General features: G+C 44.8%; 1 protein-coding gene across 2 annotated transcripts in view; it reads right to left on the bottom strand.

Moving 5' to 3' along the window:
• The window catches only part of LOC106563375 (neuroligin-2), a 91342-nt gene that overhangs the window by 9386 nt on the left and 56450 nt on the right, over positions 1–25506 (bottom strand). For both annotated transcript variants that reach the window (XM_014128877.3, XM_082958206.1), the window contains exons 5-7: positions 11763–11948; positions 5504–5769; positions 5062–5215 (exon numbers count right to left, since the gene is read on the bottom strand). In XM_014128877.3, coding sequence (XP_013984352.1) covers positions 5062–5215; positions 5504–5769; positions 11763–11948 — 606 coding nt within the window. The remainder of the gene's footprint in view (positions 1–5061; positions 5216–5503; positions 5770–11762; positions 11949–25506) is intronic.

The following is a 25506-nucleotide window of genomic DNA, read 5'->3' as shown; positions in this document are numbered from 1 at the left end:
TATGGCCAAACAGTTCTATTTTTGTTTCATCAGACCAGAGGACATTTCTCTAAAAAGTACAATCTTTGTCCCCATGTGTAGTTGCAAACCGTAGTCTGGCTTTTTTATGGCGGTTTTGAAGCAGTGGCTTCTTCCTTGCTGAGCGGCCTTTCAGGTTATGTCAATATAGGACTAATTTTCTGTGGATATAGATACTTTTCTACCTGTTTCCTCCAGCATCTTCACAAGGTCCTTTGTTGTTGTTCTGCGATTGATTTGCACTTTTCACACCAACCTACGTTAATTTCTAGGAGACAGAACGCGTCTCCTTCCTGAGCGGTATGGCGGCTGCGTGGTCCCATGGTGTTTATACTTGCGTACTATTGTTTGTACAGATGAACGTGGTACCTTCAGGCGTTTGGTAATTGCTCCCAAGGATGAACCAGACTTGTGGAGGTCTACAATTTTTTTTCTGAGGTCTTGGCTGATTTCTTTTGATTTTCCCATGATGTCAAGCAAAGAGGCACTGAGTTTGAAGGCAGGCCTTGAAATACATTCACAGGTACACCTCCAATTGACTCAAATGATGTCAATTAGCCTATCAGAAGCTTCTAAAGCCATGACATCATTTTCTGGAATTTTCCAAGCTGTTTAAAGGCACAGTCAACTTAGCGTATGTAAACTTCTGACCCACTGGAATTGTGATACAGTGAATTATATGTGAAATAATCTGTCTGTAAACAATTGTTGGAAAAATGACTTGTGTCATGCACAAAGTAGATTGCCAAAACTATAGTTTGTTAACAAGAAATTTGTGGAGTGGTTGAAAACCGAGTTTTAATGATTCCAACCTAAGTGTATATAAACTTCCAACTTCAACTGTACCTCTACAGAAATCCATGACATACAGTAAGGTATCATTATTTTTGCAATTTATTCCAATCATTGGCAGCAGAGAACTGGAAGGAAAGGCGGCCAAAGGAGGAATTGGTTTTGTGGGTGACCAGTGAAATATACCTGCTGGAGCACATGCTACGGGTGGGTGCTGCTATGGTGACCAGTGAGCTGAGATAAGGCGGGGGTTTACCTAGCAAAGACTTATAGATGACCTGGAGCCAGTGGGTTTGGCGACGAATATGTAGCTACGACCAGCCAACGAGAGCATACAGGTCACAGTGGTGGGTAGTATATGGGGCTTTGGTGACAAAACGGATTGCACTGTGATAGACTGCATCCAATTTTCTGAGTAGCGTGTTGGAGGCTAATTTTTAAATGACATCGCCGAAGTCAAGGATTAGTAGGATAGTCAGTTTTACAAGGGTAAGTTTGGCAGAATGAGTGAAGGAGGCTTTGTTGCAAAATAGGAAGCCGATTCTAGATTTAACTTTGGATTGAAGATGCTTAATGTGAGTCAGGAAGGAGAGTTTACAGTCTAGCCAGACACCTAGGTATTTATAGTTGTCCACATATTCTAAGTCAGAACCGTCCAGAGTAGTGATGCTAGTAAGGCGGGCGGGTGCGGGCAGCGATCGGTTGAAGAGCATGCATTTTGTTTTACCAGCATTTAAGAGCTGTTGGAGGCCACGGAAGGAGTGTTGTATGGCGTTGAAGCTGGCCATAAGGGCCAGTTGCTGCGGGGGGTGCAGATCTGTTGGCCGTTGTTGGGGTAGCCAGATGGAAAGCATGGCCAGCCGTAGAGAAATGCTTATTGAAATTCTCGATTATCGTGGATTTATCAGTGGTGACAGTGGTTCCTCGTCTCAGTGCAGTGGGCAGCTGGGAGGAGGTACTGTTATTTTCCAAGGACTTTACAGTGTCCCAAAACTTTTTGGAATTAGTGCTGCAGGATGCAAATTTCTGTTTGAAAAAGCTAGCCTTTGCTTTCCTAACTGACTGTGTGTATTGGTTCCTGACTTCCCTGAAAAGGTGCATACCGCGGGGACTATTCGATCCTACTGCAGTACGCCACAGGGTGTTTTTGCACTGGTCAAGGGCAGTGAAGTCTGGAGTGAACCAAGGGCTATATCTGTTCTTAGTTAACTTTTTTTTCCTACATGCTTATTTAAGATGGTGAGGAAAGCACTTTTAAAGAACAACCAGGCATCCTCTACTGACGGGATGAGGTCAATATCCTTCCAGGATACCCGGGCCAGGTCGATTAGAAAGGCCTGCTCGCAGAAGTGTTTTAGGGAACTATGGCAAATCACTAAAACAATACAGAAATACACTACGGAAAAATAAGGAACAGCCCGTCAGAAATCAGCTCAGTGTAATTGTATTCTCTAACCACTTATGGGAAAATTGGAAAACTCTAAAGAAACAACAACACGAAGAGTTATCTATCCAAAATGGATATGTATGGATAAATCACTCCAATCGTTTGGGCTCTATAACAAAGAACAAACAGCACAAACAAATACATGATCAAATACAAATCTTACAATCAATTATTAAAGATGACCAGAACCCACTGGATTCTCCAATTACATTAAATGAACTACAGGACAAAATACAAACCCTCCAACCCAAAAAGGCCTGTGGGGTTGAAGGTATCCTAAATGAAATGATAAAATACACAGACCACAATTTTAAATTGACTGTACTTAAACTCTTTAACATTATCCTCAGCTCTGGTATCTTCCCCAATATTTGGAACCAAGGACTGATCACCCCAATCCACAAAAGTGGAGAAAAATCTGACCCCAATAACTATCGGGGGATATGCAACAGCATCAACCCTGGGAAAATCTTCTGCATTATCATTAACAGCAGACATACATTTCCTCAGCGAAAACAATGTACTGAGCAAATGTCATATTGGCTTTTTACCAAATTACCATACGACAGACCATGTATTCACCCTGCACACCCTAATTGACAAACAAAAAAATTCTAAACAAAGGCAAAGTCTTCTCATGCTTTGCTGATTTAAAAAAAGCTTTCCACTCAATTTGGCATGTGGGTCTGCTATACAAATTGATGGAAAATGGTGTTGGGGGAAAAACATACGACATTATAAAATCCATGTACACAAACAACAAGTGTGCAGTTAAAATTGGCCCCAAAAAACACACACATTTCTTTCCACAGGGCCGTGGGTGAGACAGGGATGCAGCTTAAGCCCCACCCTCTTCGACATATATATATCAATGAATTGGCGAGGGAACTAGAACAATCTGCAGCACCCGGCCTCACCCTACTAGAATCTGAAATCAAATGTCTACTGTTTGCTGACGATCTGGTGCTTCGGTCCCCAACCAAGGAGGAACTACAGCAGCACCTAGATCTTCTGCATAGATTCTGTCAGACCTGGGCCCTGACAGTATATCTCAGTAAGACAAAAATAATGGTGTTCCAAAAAGGTCCAGTTGCCAGGACCACGAATACAAATTCCATCTAGACACTATTGCCCTAGAGCACACAAAAAACAATATATACCTTGGCCTCAACATCAGCGCTACAGGTAACTTCCACAAAGCTGTGAACAATCTGAGATACAAGGCAAGAAGGGCCTTCTATGCCATCAAAAGGAACATAAAATTCGACATACCAATTAGGATCTGGCAAAAATGCTTGAATCAGTTATAGAACCCATTGCCCTTTATGGTTGTGAGGTCTTGGGTCCGCTCATCAACCAAGAATTCACAAAATGGTACAAACACCAAATTGAGACTGCATGCAAAATTCTGCAAAAATATCCTCAGTAAAAAGTAAAACACCAAATACTGCATGCAGAGCATTAATTAAGCCGATATTCGCTAATTATCAAAATTGAGAAAAGAGCCGTTAAATTCTACTACCACCTAAAATGAAGCCATTTCCAAACCTTCCATAACAAAGCCATCTCCTACAGAGAAATTAACCTGGAGAAAAGACCCTAAGCAAGCTGGTCCTGGGGCTCTGTTCACAAACACAAACAGACCCCACAGAGCCCCAGGACAGCAACACAATTAGACCCAACCAAATCATGAGAAAACAAAAAGATAATTACTTGACACATTAGAAAGAATTTACAAAATAACTGAGCAAACGAGAATGCTATTTGGCCCTAAACAGAGAGTACACAGTGGCAGAATACCTGACCACTGTGACTGACCCAAACTTAAGGAAAGCTTTGACTACGTACAGACTCAGTGAGCATAGCCTTGCTATTGAGAAAGGCCGCCAAAGGCAGACTTGGCTCTCGAGAATACAGGCTATGTGTACACTCATAAAATGAGGTGGAAACTGAGCTGCACTTCCTAACCTCCTGCCAAATGTATGACCATATTAGAGACACATATTTCCCTCAGATTACACAGACCCACAAAGATGCGAAAACAAATCCAATTTTGATAAACTCCCATATCTATTGGGTGAAATACCACAGTGTGCCATCACAGCAGCAATATTTGTGACCTGTTGCCACAAGAAATGGGCAACCAGTGAAGAACAAACACCTTTGTAAATACAACCTATATTTATGTTTATTTATTTTCCATTTTGTACTTTAACTATTTGCATGTCATTACAACATAATATATTATTTTGGAACTTTTCTGAGTGTAAGGTTACTGTTTATTTTTTATTGTTTATTTCACTTTTGTTTATTATCTATTTAACTTGCTTTGGCAATGTAAACATATGTTTCCCATGCCAATAAAGCCCCTTAAATGTAATCGAAATTGAAGAGATAGATTAGAGAGAGAGAGAGAGAGAGAGAGAGAGAGAGAGAGAGAGAGAGAGAGAGAGGGGGGGGGGGGGGGAGTGATAGGGAGGAGAGGGGGAGAGTGATAGAGGGGGGAGACATAGAATGAGAGCAAGAGATAGATTAGAGAGAGAGAGACAGAGAGACAGAGAGAGGGGGAGAGTGAGAGGGGGGAAGACAGAGAATGAGAGCAAGAGATAGATTAGAGAGTAACAAGAGATGGGGAGGTGAAGGAACAGAGAGACCTTGAATACCCACCAATGAAATACTAAAGCATTGCAAAATAAAATATTTATCTATTATTAACACACATGGGTAAGTGGAGCATTACTTCTGCTCCTGTGGGGGCGACGAATATGTTTGTGTGTATGAGAACATTTATAACAAACTCTCACCCTCAGGGTATCCATACAGGTTGTCCACAAAGTTGGAGATGGTGTAGTCAAAAGAGGCTGCAGAGATCCCATCATCCCCCTCACTGTCATCCACAAATTTCAGCCCTTCTCCCTGGTTCACCCCCAGCAGGATGTCATAGTTCAGGAACTCCCCCTGGTGGCAGCACACACACACACACACACACACACACCACACACACACACACACACACACACACACACACACACACACACACACACACACACACACACACACACCACACACACACACACACACAGCATCACAGAACATAGAGGAAGAAAAAGACACTGCGATAGAAACAGTAATAACAGACGTTGCATAAAAATGCCAAATACATAAAAGGCGGATAGAAATACAGTTTTAAGAATAATTGAAAGACAGAATAGACATGTTGTTTTGGAGCCAGAGGCTGAGTCCGACCTGTTGCATGAGAATCTCAGGGTCGTCGGGCACCACGTCTCCATCCACCACTGGGCCAAAGGCGATATGATATCTGGCTGGCTGGATGTCCTGGTCCACCAGCTCCCTGAAGGTTTTCCTCCTCAGACACTCCACCAGGTCGCCTGTGTCCCCATAGCTGCAGCCTACCTTCTTAGCCAGGATCTGGGTGTACATGAGGGGTCGGTAGTTGACCGACCAGCTGGAGATGGCTGAGCCACTCTGGGCTATGGCTCTCTGGAACAGACCTGGGGGTCACAATAGGGTCAGAGGACTCAGCTCCCTGAGTGTATAATAGATATAGGGCACTGTACTGTCTGTATCTAGAGAAAGTATAACTCTCCATTTATGCTGGCTTTTCATCCCTCTGACACACTCACTAGCTGCTCACGAGGCCTTCAAGGCACTACAGAGAGAGTGCTTTAATGATGCATGCATCAGAGGAGGAGCCGTGGCACCGTGAAGTATTACATATGGAGGGAGCACTGGTCCAGATATGCTGCCTCTCTCCCCAGCCCCACTAAATCATTGTAAACATTAGGCTTGCCAAATCCACTGGTTCTCTCACATCACATACGGAGGCAGGCCGGCCGGCACACAAAATGGCGACAGGCCGGCACACAGCTGTGTTGGTGTTTCCACTGACTGGTGGCTGTGTTGAATGGAGAGAGCGAGCGAGAGCGAGAGCGAGAGTGCGGGTAGAGAGCGAGAGCGCGGGTAGAGAGAGGAGAGTACTGCTGCACTGTTATGTAAAGTGCCTTGTTGTCCCCCTGTTTTCATCTGCAGATTCTGTCATTAATAATTAAGACCCCCTTCGCCCCATTCCATCCCCCATCCTCTGCATGTGCCACCTCCCCCGCTCCTCTCCCTGTGAAATCAATTAAGACTCGTCTCAGCTGCAGCTCAAGTTCTGTGCTCAGCTCTGCTCTCTCCTACTCACAGACAGACATCCATATTGACAGGCCTTGTTATAGTGCTCTCTCTCTCTCACAGACAGACAGACACACACATCCATATTAACTCAGTCCAAAGTGCTCACTCATACACCAGTCTCTCTCTCATATACACAAACGGAGATTCATATTCTACACCGTAGAATCTACGATCAGATTTCCTATACCGAAGTCAAATTAATTATGTTGTAATTTGCATATTGATCTGATTCAACGAACCTATTCTATATGTGGCTCAATCTCAGATAGTCCTATCCATATTCATATGGGCCTAAAGTTCTATCCCATAATACTCTACCCACCTCATTGATATTCATACATCATCCTAGGGTTCAATGACATACTACCTTGTTGCTCAGTTAGACACTATGGAACTGAGGCAAGAGGAATGTTTGTCTTTAAAGGCCCAGTGCAGTCAAAATTCACATTTCCTATGCTTTGTATCAGCTGATGAAACTAACACTATATAAGTGTAAAATAAAATTGAGCAGTGTTATTTCCCAATAGTTTCTCGTTGAAAATACAATTTACATAGGACCTTCTAATCCGCCTGTTCACATGTGCGAGAGTGTCGGCTTACCTTGTGACATCAATAGTTGGTAAATTGGTTAATTGACCAATAACAAAGAGTGTTCCAAACCATACTGCCAATAACAGCTAGTTTTACGTTAACCTCCCCACTCAGACCACTCCCAGACAAAATTATTTTTTCTGAAAAAGCTATTTTTGTCAATTTTAAAGGAAAACTATTATAGTAAGGTACTGCATTGTTACCCATAAATTATATGATATTGATATAAAAAATGGCTGTATTGGGCCTTTAAATACACCTTTCTGGGTTTCCATTTTTAACACATACCTGAATAGTAGTTAAAACATGTTGGATAGTGCTATCGTGTTGATGATTGAAATGGTAATATGGTGATTATGATGAGAGGAATAGTGGGGATTGTTGTTGTAGATGATGATATTGCTGTTATTGTAGATAATGACTGTTTATTTATTTATTTGTTTTTTATTTAGCCTTTATTTAACTAGACAAGTCAGTTAAGAACAAATTCTTACTTACAATGACGGCCTACCCCGGCCAAACCCGGACGACGCTGGGCCAATTGTGTGCCGCCCTATAGGACTCCCAACCACGGCCGGATGTGATACAGCCTGGATTCAAACCAGGGACTGTAGTGACATCTCTTGCACTGAGATGCAGTGCCTTAGATCGCTGTGCCACTCGGGAGCCCAAAATGACTTTTTTATTTGTATTTACATTTTTTTCTCCCCAATTTCGTGAAATCAATGGGTAGTTACAGTCTTGTCCCATAGCTGCAACTCCCGTATGCAGTGGCGGATTTAGGTATAGGCGACATGGGCAGCCGCCCAGGGCGGCATCTTGCTGGGGACGGCACGGGGAGCCCACGCAAAAAAAGTTGGAATGGTGACATTTGCATGATCGGTTTTCTATCGCTCATTTGCACGTCACGTCAATGATATCATGTCACCGTGTGGGATTGTGGGTCAATTAACCTTGTCGGAGTGGGTGCCCTGATTCTAGTTTGTGAGCTAGGCAGGCTACTGCCTGGGAAGGTCTCCCACTCAGAAGTATGAGATGGGGGGTGGGGGGGGGGGGTGGGGGGGGGTGGGGTCTCACCACTAGAAGCCCAAGGTAGGGGGAGCGGGGGAATCTATCAGATAGCGCATCCTCTAACTTTGTACAGTATAATAAAATTTGTCAAATCAGTCACACTATGAAATGCTACCAAATAAACCACAATTCATTCATAATACTGTGAATATATAGTTTCATTGACATATTGTTGCATTTTTTCTGGTTTGTGCGAAATTGTTAAGAATAATATACAACCAGTGAATTGGTTTAGTCTTGACTCTTGGTTGACAGTGTTGGGAGATGAGTAATGTATTGATGCTTGAGTGCCGGGGTAGGCGAAGGTCGAGAGCTGTGCGTCCTCCGAAACACCGTACACCTGGCGACCGTGTCAGCGTACATTATGCCCAGCCCGCTACAAGAGTCGCTAGAGCGCGACGGGACAAGAACATCCCTGCCAGCCAAACCCTCCCCTAACGCTGGGCCAATTGTGCGCCGCCTCATGGGTATCCCGGTTGCGGCCGGTTGCGACACAGCCTGGGATCAAACCAGGATCTGTAGTGACGCAGCTAGCACGGTGATGCAGCACCTTAGACCGCTGTGCCACTCGAGAGGCCCCTGACTATCATGTTTGATGATGTTGGCAATGATGATTCTTATGTTGTTGATGATAATCACTAAAATGATGATGACTGTTCCCAGATAGCACATTTGGTTCCTTGGAAGTTGTGGGAACGTATGTTTTTGGTTTCACATTGGTTGCGGGAACGAACATACACGTTTCCTGACCAGAAAAACTGATTTAAAAAAAAAAAATGTTCTGAGAACATAAGTGAAAATGTGTCAGTTTTGGGTTGCAGGGAGGTTCTGAGAATGTTTTCCTCTAGTTCCTTGAATGTTTTCCTGGAAGGTTTATTAATGCTCTGAGAACGGAAATTATAGGTTATTTGATGGTTTTAGAATAAGTTCCTTAAAACTTTCACTGAATGTTTTCAATAAGACTTTGAATAGCACTGCTAGCTTATTTTGGATTCACTTTTTTGAACTCCAGGACACACGGAAATTTATTTCCTATAATACTCTGTTCTCTATTCATGGAATTAGTCCACTGCGCCACCAGGATGGAGCTATCATGTAATGTTTTTCATTCAAGCTGTTAATTTTAGTCTATTCAAACAGACCCCATTTCAAAGGAGACAAACACTCATTAAGATCGGGTGAGGCCAATTAGTGGGTGTGGCCAACACACCTAACAACATTTAACAAGATTGAGGATAGAGAGTTTTGTTGATGCCGAGTATGGAATGTAAATGTTTTTATCATTACTAAAGTTTTCTTGGCTTTTTTTGGAACGTTTTCTTAACATTATGCTTTTTAAAGGGATAGGGGGCAGTATTTTCATGGCCGGATGAAAAAAGTACCCAAATTAAACTGCCTGCTACTCGGGCCCAGGAGGTAGAATATGCATATTATTAGTAGATTTGGATAGAAAACACTCTGAAGTTTCTAAAACTGTTTGAATGATGTCTGTGAGTATAACAGAACTCATAAGGCAGGCAAAAACCTGAGAAAGATCCAACCAGGAAGTGGGAAATCTGAGGTTGTAGTTTTTTCAAGTGATTGCCTTTACAGTATACAGTGACTTAGGGTTCATTTTGCACTTCCTAACGCTTCCACTAGATATCAACAGTCTTTAGAACCTTGTTTGAGGATTCTATGGTGAATTTGATGGGAATAACAGCCCAAGGAAGTAGGTGTCCCATTATAAGGCATGGGTTCAGTCACGCGCGTCGCCTTGGGAGCGAGCTGAGTTCATATTCACTCCTAAAGAGAACGGATAGGTCCGGTTGGAATTTTATTGAAGATATATGTTAAAAACAACCTAAAGACTGATTCTATACATCGTTTGACATGTTTCTACAAACTGTAGTATAACTTTTTTGACTTTTCGTCTGGACATATTTGGACATAAATATAAACTTTATCGAACATTTATTGTGGAGCTGGAGTTCCTGGGAGTGCCTTCTGATGAAGATAATAAAGGTAAGTGAATATTTATAATGTAATTTCTCCAAAATGGCGGGTTTCTGTTTACTTGTTGTTGGTGTCTTCTGGGCTGTAGTCAGATTATTGCAAATTGTGCTTTCGCCGTGAACCTTTTTTGAAATCTGACAAAGCGGTTACATTTAGGAGAAGTCTATCTATAATTATGTGCATAACACTTGTATATTGATCAAAGTTTATGATGAGTATTTCTGTAATATGTGTGCTCATTGTGCTCATTCACCGGAAAGGTTTGGAGGGAAAACATTTCTGAACATTACGCGCCAATGTAAAATGGGGTTTTTGGATATAAATATGAACTTTATCGAGCAAAACATACATGTATTGTGTAACATGAAGTCCTATGAGTGCCATCTGATGAAGCTCATCAAAGGTTAGTGCTTAATTTTAGCTGTATTTCTGTTTTTTGTGACGTCTCTCCTCGCTAGGAAAATGGCTGTGTGGCTTTTCTTGTTTATGTGGTGTCCTAACATAATCTAATGTTTTGCTTTCGCCGTAAAGCCTTTTTGAAGTCGGACAATGTGTTTAGATTAAGGAGAATCTTATCTTTAAACTGGTGTATAATACTTGTATGAGTGAGAAATTTTAATTATGAGATTTTTGCTGTTTTGAATTTGGCGCTCTGATTTTTTACTGGCTGTTGTCAAATCGATCCCGCTAACGGGATCCGCCTGTTAAGGGGTCACTATAGGTTTTAAATAATATTCTTGGAATGTTCTATGAACGTTACTAAAGTTTCATATGTTTTTTTTTTTTTTTACGTTTTCTTAATGTTCTTGGAACAATTTGAGAACATGACCATAAATAGAACCATGAGGAAACCTGTAGGAAACGTTATGCTGAAGTACTGAAATTCCCACAGAAGAAGGTTTCTTAATGTTCTCTGAACTATTTGAGAACATTCCCAATGTCAAACCAGTTGGAGAACCTTCCTAGAACATTACCAAAATGTCAATGAAATGTAACCATGTTTGAACTTTTAGGAAACGTTCTGTAAAACTAATGAAATACCAAGAAAATAATGTTTTTCTGTCAAGTTCCTTAAATGTGCCGAGAATGTTCCAAAGCCAAGCAACTATTCTGCACCATTCCCAGAAAGTTGTGGGAAGGTTGTATGCAAAATAACCATAGGACAACTACACTCTCACCAGGCTCTAAGAAATATATGGTTCTCAGAACATTATGTGCTATTGCAGGGCTCTACAACCCTGGTCCTGGAGAGCTACCGTCCTGAACAGGGTTGGAGTGAAAACGTAGAGGAGGGTAGCTCTCCGTGAACAGGGTTGGAGTGGAGTAAAAACGTAGAGGAGGGTAGCTCTCCATGAACAGGATTGGAGAGCCCTGTGCTAGTGTTACGGTGTTGCTTCCATCCCTCTCCTCGCCCCAACGTGGGCTCCAACCAGGGACCCAACAAACACATCAACAACTACATCCCACGAAGCATCATTACCTATCGCTCCACAAAAGTCGCGGTCCTTGCAGCGCAAGGGAAACAATTACTTCAAAGTCTCTGAGTGAGTGACGTCACCAATTGAAATCCCACTAGCGCGCACCACTAACTAGCAAGCCATTTCACACCGGCTACACTAGCTGGGTTATGACTATGACGACAGGTCCTTACCCTCGGAGTGGTGGGAGAGAATGAGCAGATTGACACAGGAGGCTCCAGCCCCAGAGCCAAAGATGGTGATCCTCTCTGGGTCTCCTCCAAAATGGCCAATGTTCTCATTGAGCCAGCGCAGAGCCTGGATCTGGTCCAAAAGACCATAGTTCCCCTTGGCTGACTGGTCCCCGGTACTCAGAAACCCTGCAGGACAGAGAGGGGTGCATGAAGGGAGGGATAGAGGGTAGACGGATGGTAGAGGGATTTGAGTGGAGAGGCAGCACAATGGAAAGACAGAGAAAGGAAGTGATTTGAGGAGTGAGAGGGGTACACAAGGATGATAAGATGACAGAGAGGAAATATTGATGAGAGGAAAGAGACCAGAATGAGAAAGAGGAATACATGAAAAGGCATGGAGAGAGAAAGAGGATGAGGGTTGGTTGAAGAGGAGTAGGGAGAGATTCAGGGAGAGAAGAAAAAATTATTATGTTTTGCATCTTTTTATGTCCTCCACAAGCAAAGATGGCCGCAGCATCCAGTGACAGTGGCCTGGGTGTTTACGAGGCTGTAGCTCGTTAGCAGCCTAAAGTGCTTTAACAGAAACTTTGGCAAATTAGTCAAGCACTGTATTATCTGATAAAGGCAATGGCACTCATTTTTAATACCTTTGTCGTTAAATGAACGCAGCAAAGAGAGCTCGTTAGGGAAGAGGAGGCACTGTAAACACGCTCATAGACACGCACACACACACACACACACACACACACACACACACACACACACACACACACACACACACACACACACACACACACACACACACACACACACACACACACACACACACACACACACACACACACACACACACACACACACATTCTCGCACACACACGTGCACAAACAGAATAAATAAAAACATCTAAAATGTGTTATAACTTCATTATCTGTGTTGAACAGCTAATGGGTGTGGCTGGTGTTTTCCAATGTACATAAATCTGGCCATATATTACCTATTACTCGTTACCTTACAGTATTACTTTGTGTGGAAAGTACACATCATATTACTAGTTACATTACTTTGCGTTACTTTCATGAAAACAATCTCAAAATCTCACCGTTTGTTTGACTGACTGAGGGAGCAAGGCGAGCCATGCACTCTCTAAATAAGATACGCTACTTACTAATTCAGGTTGGATCACTAGTTCCTCCTTTCATCTGTGGCGCTGCTTTGCTGTGCTAGTCTACAAGTGCTGCGCTATATATGGGCTGCTTAATTAGCTGTACATTCTGTAAGGCAAAAATCTGTTATTTCAAAATCTTTCTCTCGAACCGCCAGTTCTGGTTCTGGACTGCACGTACACGGACCCATAGAGACGTATAGAGGGCACACTTGTCACTAGAAGGGAAAGCCATCTATCTATTGGCTTTGCGATCACAGAAGCGTTCAATGGCAAAGATCAGAGGAGCGCCCTTTATACATTTCTATGGACAGCAGCAGTCATGACATTTCTCCAAACAGCCTTTCTTCGCTTGCTCGAGAACTCAATTGGAAACAAGTCGAGATTGATTTGATTTGAAACACACACCCGGCTGTTTGACTAAGTAACAATAATAATATACACTGCTCAAAAAAATAAAGGGAACACTTAAACAACACAATGTAACTCCAAGTCAATCACACTTCTGTGAAATCAAACTGTCCACTTAGGAAGCAGCACTGATTGACAATAAATTTCACATGCTGTTGTGCAAATGGAATAGACAACAGGTGGAAATTATAGGCAGTTAGCAAGACACCCCCAATAAAGGAGTGGTTCTGCAGGTGGGGACCACAGACCACTTCTCAGTTCCTATGCTTCCTGGCTGATGTTTTGGTCACTTTTGAATGCTGGCGGTGCTTTCACTCTAGTGGTAGCATGAGACGGAGTCTACAACCCACACAAGTGGCTCAGGTAGTGCAGCTCATCCAGGATGGCACATCAATGCGAGCTGAGGCAAGAAGGTTTGCTGTGTCTGTCAGCGTAGTGTCCAGAGCATGGAGGCGCTACCAGGAGACAGGCCAGTACATCAGGAGACGTGGAGGAGGCCGGAGGAGGGCAACAACCCAGCAGCAGGACCGCTACCTCCGCCTTTGTGCAAGGAGGAGCAGGAGAAGCACTGCCAGAGCCCTGTAAAATGACCTCCAGCAGGCCACAAATGTGCATGCGTCTGCTCAAACGGTCAGAAACAGACCCAATGAGGGTGGTATGAGGGCCCGACGTCCACAGGTGGGGGTTGTGCTTACAGCCCAACACCGTGCAGGACGTTTGGCATTTGCCAGAGAACACCAAGATTGGCAAATTCGCCACTGGCGCCCTGTGCTCTTCACAGATGAAAGCAGGTTCCCACTGAGCACATGTGACAGACGTGACAGAGTCTGGAGACGCCGTGGAGAACGTTCTGCTGCCTGCAACATCCTCCAGTATGACCGGTTTGGCGGTGTTCAGTTATGGTGTGGGGTGGCATTTCTTTGGGGGGCCGCACAGCCCTCCATGTGCTCGCCAGAGGTAGCCTGACTGCCATTAGGTACCGAGATGAGATCCTCAGACCCCTTATGAGACCATATGCTGGTGCGGTTGGCACTGGGTTCCTCCTAATGCAAGACAATGCTAGACCTCATGTAGCTGGAGTGTGTCAGCAGTTCCTGCAAGAGGAAGGCATTGATGCTATGGACTGGCCCGCCCGCTCCCCAGACCTGAATCCAATTGAGCACATCTGGGACATCATGTCTCGCTCCATCCACCAACGCCACGTTGCACCACAGACTGTCCAGGAGTTGGCGGATGCTTTAGTCCAGGTCTGGGAGGAGATCCCTCAGGAGACCATCCGACACCTCATCAGGAGCATGCCCAGGCGTTGTAAGGAGGTCATACAGGCATGTGGAGGCCACACACACTACTGAGCCTCATTTTGACTTGTTTTAAGGACATTACATCAAAGTTGGATCAGCCTGTAGTGTGGTTTTCCACTTTCATTTTGAGTGTGACTCCAAATCCAGACCTCCATGGGTTGATAAATTGGATTTCCATTGATTATTTTTGTGTGATTTTGTTGTCAGCACATTCAACTATGTAAAGAAAAAAGTATTTAATAAGATGATTTATTTCATTCAGATCTAGGATGTGTTGTTTAAGTGTTCCCTTTATTTTTTTGAGCAGTATATTACCCAGTATTACCCAATTAGAAAAAGTACCACGTTATTTTACTCTGTTACTCATAAAAGTAATTTGATTACGTAATGCATTACCCCAACACTGCTCAATTCAAATTTCAGCAATCTTCAAGTTATAGATTTGGAATTGAATTGGAAAAAGACTGTTTGGACTTTTCGGAATTGAAATTGAATTGGAATTGTAAAATAATTTAATCTTTATAATTGAATTGGAATTCAATATTTCTACATTCCCCAGTTAATGGAATTACTGCATTTAATATCAACAATTGACTGCAAGATTTGTTATAAATTATTTCAACTTGTATTTCTATATTCCCAGTATAGCTAGACTGTCTGAACTGTTGCAGATAATATTCAATTGGGAATTGAATTATTGGAATTTACCTAACATTGGAATTGAGAAGAATGTAATTATCTCTGAATTTAAAGACTGACCGGAAAATTGAATTAAATTAAATGGAATTTAGAGGGAGAAGGAATGGAATTTGAATTCAATTTGTGGAATTAATCCCAACCCGGCTTGGAGCAGAGCATCACTCTGTTATCTGTGGGTCTGAGGTCTAGCTACTGCTTTACGATACAGAGACACACTCATCTGTCTGTCTGTCTCTCTGTCTTGTTGCCTGCCTGCCTGCCTGCCTGCCTGCCTGCCTGCCTGCCTGCCTGTCTGTCTGTCTGTCTGTCTGTCTGTCTGTCTGTCTGTCTGTCTGTCTGTCTGTCTGTCTGTCTGTCTGTCTGTCTGTCTGTCTGTCTGTCTGTCTGTCTTGTTGCCTGCCTGCCTGCCTCTCTATTTATCTGTTGGTTAATTGGTGGTTTGGACTTAATAGTTACTGCATGGGTGGATTGCAAACAATGCCAACCATGATTAATACCTGTGGTACTGATATGCTACAACTGTACGAGAAATGGAACACGACAAAGCCACTACATGTCAACTGACGTGTTAGACATGACTTTATGAAAATGGAAATGATATGAAGGACATTCTGTGAATGGTGATTATACATGTTTTTCTGAGGAGTTGTATCTCCAGTGTTTTGTATTATTCCATGCATAATGACCTTCATAGGCAGATTAAATGGATCATGATGTGTCAGTAACAGAATCCTTGCTAAGAGTGTTGTGTAATTGATTGTACTTGAAAAGAGAATGTCATCCTGGCTCCATGGTTCCACACCATGTAGGTCAAGGCAAACACCCCTCCAGGAGGTGCATTACAAGGGACTAAGAGGGAAAATATGTTGAAACCCTTTCTTTGCTTCAGGAGAGGGTTTTGTATTCTCTGTAGATGGTAGCCCTATTTCTAAAGAGCAAAGGGCAGAGATAGAGGCCTGGGGAGAGGCCTGGGGAGAGGCCTGGGGAAAGACAGAGGGGCAGAGACATACACCATGCAGCCATTCACTCATCCACTGCTGCTTAACTACCTCCAGCGGCACAGTCAAAGAAAAGAGACCAAAATAGGACTGAATACAAAAGCAATCTGACCTCTAAACCCTGAGCTTTGAGCGAGAGAGTGAGAAAGCAAGAGAGAGAGGAGGGATAGAGAAAGAGAGAATGAGAGAGAGGAAAAGAGTCAGGAGAGAGAGCTAGAGAGCGAGAGGAAGGGATTAAACAGATCAAGATGTACAGTGACATCAAGATAAAGATCTAGATTAGTGAGTTCACTCACTGGGCGGTCCTCATCCACTGGCCTCACTAAATGGTCACCCGGTGATTGGACAGTTGATAAAGTTATGACAGAGTGGTGTCTCAGTGACCTTACGACCTCTGAACGGTGACCCGTACTACTGGCCAGAGCCAGAAGCGTGAAGATGTGTCCTATCTCATAGCAGCTGTGGTGAGCTGTCTGCCTGCCTCTGTTGCCTGGCAACCAGCCAGAACTACAGTCACAGAGATCTGGACACACTCTGGCACGACACACACACACACAGACTTAAAGTCAGACACACTTGCATGCTCACATGACCTCTTCCCCATTCTATTTGATAGGATAGAAGGGAGAGAGGAAATATTTAAGATAAATCAGACAGGTTTTTTCAGTCTTTTCCTCTTCAATCAATTCAATTCAATTTGCTTTATTGGCATGACGTAACAATGTACAATATTGCCAAAGCTTACTTTGGATATTTACAATATGAAAATCAATCTCTCTCTGTCTTTTTCTCCTTCAATCTCTCTCTCAATCTCTCTGTCTTTTTTCTCTTTCGTTCTCTCTCTCAATCTCTCTGTCTCTCTGTCTAGAATAGCATTCTAGTTTGCTCAGTTTTTTGGTTAATTCTTTCTAATGTGTTAAGTAATTATCTTTTCGTTCTTTCTCTCTCTCACGCTCTCTCTCTCTCTCGCTTAATAAGTTTTCTTTTCGATACTTTTCCTGTCTGCTGAGTTGGGCCTCCTGCTTCCTTTAGCGCTGAGAGCAGCAGTTTACAAGGCCGAACTCATGCATATTCTACACTCGCTTTAGGTAACGGCCAAGGAAATGTGAAGAGAGTCTTCAACCTCGGAGAGAGAGAGAAGGAGCGATATGGTGTAGAGAAATAAATGAATGGGAGAAAGATATAACGGAAGGATAAAGTGCACTAGATTGAGGGTTATTTGAGCTCTGTAAGCATTCACCAGACAGCTCTTCATGAAATACCGCCCCCTCCTGCCTCTGGAACCGTAGTAATACAATATCACACCGATATTTAGGATGGTTCTTTACAATATTTACAACAATGGGAGTAATTAGTGTAATATTGTGAAAGATTGATTGAACACAGTACATTTCATCACGGGAGACGGTGAAAAAACGTTATCATTAATTCATTGTAGCTTGCATATCTTTATTGTAATGGACACCTTGATAATCATACAGACCTTGTATGTGGGGGATTGAACCTTTGTGTTTTGAGATGAATTCTGTGTTCTAATCATGAATTATGAGCTATGAGTAACACACACGTTCCCTCTCTCTCTTTCTACGTCTCTCTACCTCTACCTCTCACTCTACATCTTTCTCTAACTCTCTCTCTAACTCTCTCTCTACCCGAACAGGTGACTGGTGAAGCAGTTGGCTGAGTGGAGTCAGAGCTGTGAGAGCCAATTAGGACTAATAATATTGTTGGGATGTGTTGTTCTCCACTACAGTGGTTCAGTTAAAGCTTGTTCTATTCACTGATCCAAGGTGAGTGTGTGTGTGTGTGTGTGTGTGTCCAGCCACTCAGGTGTGTAGAGTCATAGTATAGGCGATAGCTAGCCTGCTGTGTGTGTGAACAGGCCCCTACAGACCTAGTGTCTCAGACATGAACAGGACAATTATCAGGAAGTCACTGAACAAACACATCTATGAATACATGAATAGGTGAATAGAGAGCTATACCCAGAGAGAAGAGGAGGAGAGGAAGAAGGGTGGTATGGAATGGAAAGAGGGATAAAAAAGCAAAGAAAAGGGGGATGTGAAAGGTGATGGATACAAGGAAAGCATTACATACAAGGAAAGCATTACTGTAGATTCAGTAAATTATTCAAATGAGCCTTGCAAGATGGAGCGTAATGGACACATGGGATGAAGACAGAGACAGGGATATTACACTTCTACAAAAACATCAATCAAGTTCAATCAGATTTATTTTTACATCAGCAGTTGTCACAAAGTCCAAAGTCTACCCACATGTATGTAGAAGCACAGCGGAAAAGCTTCCTAGAAAGGCAGGTACCTAGGAAGAAACCTAGAGAGGAACCAGGCTCGGGGGCAGTGGCGGTTCTAGCTTGTATGGCTCCCTGGGCGAACCCCCCACCCCAAAAGCACTATTCTGCACTAACTGTAATTTTTTGTCAGACATTTGGAACATCACACATAAATAATCATAACATTTAAAACTATATAAATATAAAAATACAGTATATACAAAAATAAGACTTACTTATTTTTTATATCTATTAAAGACAAATAGAAAAACATTTGTGTTGATTTGGCACTCGAGCATCAATACATTACCCATCCCCCAAGACTGTCAACCAAGAGTCAAGACTAAACCAGTTCACCTTGGTGGTGTGCAGACTGGTTTTATATTATTCTTAATGATTTCGCACAAACCAGAAAAAAATGCAACAATATGTCTGTGAAACTATATATTCACAGTATTATGAATGAATTGTGGTTTACTTGGTAGCATTTCGTTGTGTGACTGATTTTACTAATTGCATTAGTACTGTACAAAGTTAGAGGTGCGCTATTTGATAGTGTTAGGTTCTTGTTTTTCAGAGTAAATAACCCACGGACACTAGAGAAGCTTTAACCAAGTTTACTCATCCCAAAGGTTCTGTACAGCTGAAAACAGACAGCTATAGATTTCAGACTTCACAGTTTATATGCATCCTACTTAAGATACTCCCCTTTCTCTCCAATCCTTACATTTTATGGCTCTACAGGAAGCTAATAAAGAGGGTAACAGGATTCCAAACATTTATTACTCTCTTAAGAGAATCTGTCCTCACCTCCTGACCTCAACCCCTCTTTCATCTAATACACAGATGTCCATCTGTCTTCCCTATATCAACACATCGCTCTCCTCTCCTCTCCTCCATCAAACACATTCCAAAGCCTTCTTCTTTCTTCTGAGAACCATTAACTTCTAACATAACCCAGTCTCTTTCATTTCCTATCATTCATTTAATATCTCAATGTTCAAAGTTTAGCCGATTCCAACAATAGATTCCCCCGCTCACCCTACCTCGGGCTTCCAGTGGGGAGACCTGAGGTCAACTTCCCCCCTTCCCCCCTCCCCATCTCATACTTCTGAGTGGGAGACCTTCCTAGGCAGTAGTCTGTCTAGCTCACAAACTAGAATCAGGGTGCCCACTCTGACAAGGTTAATTGACCCACAGTCCCACACGGTGACATGATATCATTGACATGACGTGCAAATGAGCAATTGAAAACCGATCGCGCAAATGTCACCATTCCAATTTTTTGTGTGCGGGCGACCCGTACCGCCCCCGGCAAGATGCCACCCTGGGCGGCTGCCCATGCCGCCTATACCTAAATCCGCCACTGCATACGGGGGGAGGCCAGTCCTCTTCTGGCTGTGCCGGGTATTGATTATAAGAGTACATGGCCATCTAGGCCAGATTGTTCTCCTCCTGATGCACATCTCATTAGTGTGAGGGAACCAATCTATTATAGAGAAAAGGTCAATAAGAGACACATACAGATGTAGGATCTTAATTTGAGCCAGTTCACTACAGAATGAAAATAATCCTGCAGCAAAAGGAAATAGGAGTTATCATGTGGATTATAATTAATGGACATTTTTGTAGGGGTTTAAATATTTTTTTCGTAATGTCTAAAATGTCAAAGTGGAAATAACAAATTTCAGAAGCCTTTTTAAACCTCAAATACACTACAAGTTTAACATTTCCTGCAACATGGTGATCAAATTAAGATCCTATATCTACAGTATATACACCGAGTATACAAACATTAAGAACACCCGCTCTTTCCATGACACAGACTGACCAGGTTCAGGGTCTACAGACAATCACGGATTACAAAAAGAAAACCAGCCCCGTCGCGGACAACGACGTCTTGCTTCTAGACAAATGAAACAACTTTTTTGTGCGCTTTGAGGACAATACAGTGCCACTGACACGAACCGCTACCAAAGAATGTGGGCTCTCCTTCTCCGTGGCCGACGTGAGTAAAACATTTAAACGTGTTAACCCTCACAAGGCTGCCGATACAGACGGCATCCCTATCCGCGTCCTCAGAGCATGCGCAGACCAGCTGGCTGGTGTGTTTATGGACATATTAAATAATTCCCTATACCTGTCTGCTGCCCCACATGCTTCAAGATGGCCACCATTGTTCCTGTTCCCAAGAAAGCCAAGGGCATTGAACTAAATGACTATCGCCCCGTAGTACTCACTTCTGTCATCATGAAGTGCTTTGAGACTAGTCAAGGATCATATCACCTCTACCTTACCTATCACCCTAGGCCCACTTCAATTTGCGTACCGCCCCAATAGGTCCACAGATGATGTAATCACCATCACACTGCCCTATCCCATCTGGACAAGAGGAATACCTATGTAAGAATGCTGTTCATTGACTACAGCTCAGCATTCAACACCATAATACCCTCCAAACTCATCATTAAGCTTGAGTCCCAGGGTCTTGACCCCGCCCTGTGAAACTGGGTCCTGGACTTCCTGACAGGCAACCCTCAGGTGGTGAAGGTAGGAAACAACATCTCCACTCTGCTGATCCTCAACACTGGGTCCCCACAAGGGTGCGTTTTCAGCCCTCTCCTGTACTCCCTGTTCACCCACAACTGAGTGGCCATGCACGCCTCCAACTCAATCAGCAAGTTTGCAGACGACACTACAGTGGTAGGCTTGATCACCAACAACGACAAGACAGCCTACAGGGAGGAGGTGAGGGCCCAATGTCAGCAAAACAAAAGAGATGCTCGTGGACTTCAAGGAAACAGCTAAGGGAGCACCCTCTTATCCACATCGACAGGACAGCAGTAGAGAAGGTGGAAAGTTTTAAGGTCCTCGGTGTACATATCACCGACAAACTGAAATGGTCCACGCACACAAACAGTGTGGTGAATAAGGCGCAACAGCGCCTCTTCAACCTCAGGAGGCTGAAAAAAGGTGGCACCGAAAACCCTCACTAACTTTTACAGGTGCACAATTGAGAGCATCCTGTCGGGGTGTATCACCGCCTGGTACGGCAACTGCACCACCCACAACCACAGGGCTCTCCAGAGGGTGGTGCGGTCTGCACAACGCATCACCAGGGGCAAACTACCTGCCCTCCAGGACACATACAACACCCGATGTCACAGGAAGGCAAAAAAGATCATCAAGGACAATAACCACCACTGCCTGTTCAGCTTGCTTCCATCCAGAAGGCGAGGTCAGTACAGGTGCATCAAAGCTGGGACAGAGAGATTGAAAAACAGCTTCTATCTCATGGCCATCTGATTGTTAAACAGCCTTCACTAGCACAGAGAGGCAACTGCCTACCTACAGACTTGATATCATTGGCCACTTTAATATATGGAACATTAGTCACTTTAATAATGCCACTTTAAGAATGTTTGCATATCTCACATTACTTATGTCAAATGTAAAGACTGTATACTACACTATCTATTCTATACTTGTCAAGGCTGTGGGTAACTGGTGAAAGGAGTCAGGCGCAGGAGAGCTGAGATGCGTGGACAAGGTATTTAATTCAAGAAAAAACACCAGTATAAACATAATACTATGGTGCTGGAAAAATACCAGTCCAAGAAATAAACGGGCGTAATAACAAATCCCGGTAACAATAATACCAGCCGTCAGATACAGCCTTACAATAAAACAAACACGTACACAAACATGGGGGAAACAGAGGGTTAAATAATGAACATGTAATTGGGGAATAGAAACCAGGTGTGTAGAAAACAAAGACAAAACAAATAGAAAATGAAAAGTGGATCGGCGATGGTTAGAAAGCCGGTGACGTCGACCGCCAAACGCCGCCCGAACAAGGAGAGGTACCGACTTCGGCGGAAGTTGTGACAGTACCCCCCCTTGACGCGCGGCTCCAGCAGCGCGCCGACACCGACCTCGGGGACGACCCGGAGGACGAGGCGCAGGGCGATCCGGATGGAGACGGTGGAAATCCCGCAGCATAGAAGGGTCCAAAACGTCCTCTGCCGGCACCCAGCATCTCTCCTCCGGACCGTACCCCTCCCACTCCACGAGGTACTGAAAGCCCCTCGCCCGACGCCTCAAATCCAGTATGGATCGAACTGCATACGCCGGGGCCCCCTCGATGTCCAGATGGGGCGGAGGAACCTCCCACACCTCAGACTCCTGGAGTGGACCAGCCATCACCGGCCTGAGGAGAGACACATGGAACGAGGTGTTAATACGATAATCGGGGGAAGCTGTAACCTGTAACATACCTCGTTCAGTCTCGCACCTAAACCAGTCATCCACCGCAGGAGCCTCGATCTGGCTCTGATGCCACGGCACCAGAACCGGCTGGTACCCCAGTACGCACTGGAAAGGGGAGAGGTTGGTAGAGGAGTGGCGGAGCGAGTTCTGGGCCATTTCTGCCTAGGGTATGAACGCCGCCCACTCCCCCGGCCGGTCCTGGCAATAAGACTGCAGAAACCTACCCACATCCTGGTTTACTCTCTCCACCTGCCCGTTACTCTTGGGGTGAAAACCGGAGGTAAGGATGACCGAGACCCCCAGACATTCCAAGAACGCCCTCCAGACCCTTGACGTGAACTGGGGACCTCGATCAGATACTATGTCCTCAGGCACCCCATAAGGCTGGTAGACGTGTGTGAACAGGGCCTCCGCCGTCTGTAGGGCCGTAGGGAGACTGGGCAAAGGGAGGAGATGGCAGGACTTAGAAAACCGATCCACAATGACCAGGATCGTGGTGTTACCCTGTAATGGAGGAAGATCAGTTAGGAAATCAACCGACAGGTGCAACCGCGGCCGTTGAGGAACGGGTAAGGGTTGTAACTTCCCTCTGGGCCTTGCACTGGGCGCACACTGAGCAGGAGGAGACATAAACCCTCACGTCCTTAGCCAAAGTGGACCACCAGTACTTCCCACTAAGACAGCGCACTGTCCGACCGATGCCCGGATGACCAGAGGAGGGTGACATGTGGGCCCAATAGATCAAACGGTCGCGGACAGCAGACGGAACGTACAGACGCCCAGCTGGACACTGGGGGGGGAGTGGGCTCTGTACGTAACGCCGCTCGATGTCCGTGTCCAGCTCCCACACTACCGGTGCCACCAGGCAAGAGGCCGGGAGTATGGGAGTGGGATCCATGGACCGCTCCTCTGTGTCATACATCCGGGACAGTGCGTCTGCCTTTGCGTTCTGGGAACCTGGTCTGTAGGGCAGGGTGAAAACAAAATGGGTAAAGAACATGGCCCACCTTGCCTGGCGAGGGTTCAGTCTCCTCGCCACCCGGATGTACTCCAGATTGCGGTGGTCCGTCCAGATGAGAAAAGGGTGTTTAGCCCCCTTAAGCCAATGTCTCCACGCCTTCAAAGCCTTGGCGACAGCCAACAACTCCCGGTCCACCACGTCATAGTTTCGCTCCGCCGGGCTGAGCTTCTTCGAAAAGAAGGCACAGGGGTGGAGCTTTGGTGGCGTACCCGAGCGCAGAGTGAGCACGGCTCCTGTCCCAGCCTCGGACGTGTCCACCTCCACTAACGCCAAAGAGGGATCCGAATGAGCCAGCACGGGGGCCGAGGTAAACAGAGCCCTCAGCTGACCAAAAGCCCTGTCCGACTCAGCTGACCACCGCAAATGCACCGGTCCCCCCTTCAGCAGTGAGGTAATGGGAGCCGCTACCGGACCAAAGCCCCGGATAAACCTCCGGTAGTAGTTGGCAAACCCTAGAATCCGCTGCACTTCCTTTACCGTGGTGGGAGTTGGCCAATTACGCATGGCTGTAATGCGGTCACTCTCCATCTCCACCCCTGAAGTGGAAATGCGGTATCCTAGGAAGGAGACAGACTGTTGGAAAAACAGGCATTTCTCAGCCTTGACGTATAGGTCATGCTCCAACAGACGACCAAGCACCCTGCGCACCAGGGACACATGCTCGGCGCGTGTAGCGAAGTATATCAGAATGTCGTCGATATACACCACTACATCCTGCTCGTGCAGGTCCCGGAAAATCTCGTCTACAAAGGCCTGGAAGTCTGATGGAGCATTCATCAGCCCGTACGGCATGATGAGGTACTCATAGTGCCCTGAGGTGGTACTAAATGCCGTCTTCCACTCGTCCCCCTCCCGGATACGCACCAGGTTGTAAGCGCTCCTGAGATCCAATCCGTGCATTGACTCGATCGCACTGGCTATGAGAGGCAGCGGGTAACTGTATCTCACAGTGATTTGGTTGGTGCCTTGATAGTCAATACACAGGCGCAGACCTCCATCCTTCTTCTTCACAAAAAATAAACTTGAGGAGGCAGGTGAAGTGGAGGGCCGAATATACCCCTGCCCCAGAGATTCGGAGACATATGTTTCTATAGCCGCCGTCTCCTCTTGCGACAGGTGATACACGTGACTCCTGGGAAGTGCTGCGTCTACCAGGAGATTTATCGCACAATCCCCTCGTCGATGGGGTGGTAATTGAGTCGCCTTCTTTTTACAGAATGCGAGAGCCTAATCGGCATATTCAGAGGGGATGCGCATGGTGGAGACCTGGTCTGGACTTTCCACCGTAGTAGCACCAACGGAAACCCCTAAACACCTCCCCGAGCACTTTCGTGACCACCCCGTGAGAACCCTCTGTTGCCACGAAATAGTGAGGTCATGACAGGCCAACCAGGGTAGGCCCAGCACCACGGGAAACGCAGGAGAATCAATAAGGAATAGACTGATTCTCTCCTTGTGACCCTCCTGCGTAACCATGCCCAGTGGAGCGGTGGCCTCCCTAATTAGCCCTGACCCTAATGGTCGACTATCTAAGGCGTGCACAGGGAAGGGCATATCCACAGGAACAATGGGGATCCCTAAACTATGGG

This window comes from Salmo salar, chromosome 11, assembly GCF_965601325.2.
Source record: "Salmo salar chromosome 11, fSalSal1, whole genome shotgun sequence".
NCBI classification, from domain to species: Eukaryota; Metazoa; Chordata; class Actinopteri; order Salmoniformes; family Salmonidae; genus Salmo; species Salmo salar.
Note: the sequence above shows the minus strand (reverse complement) of the source record. Positions and strands in the feature narration are given on the sequence as shown.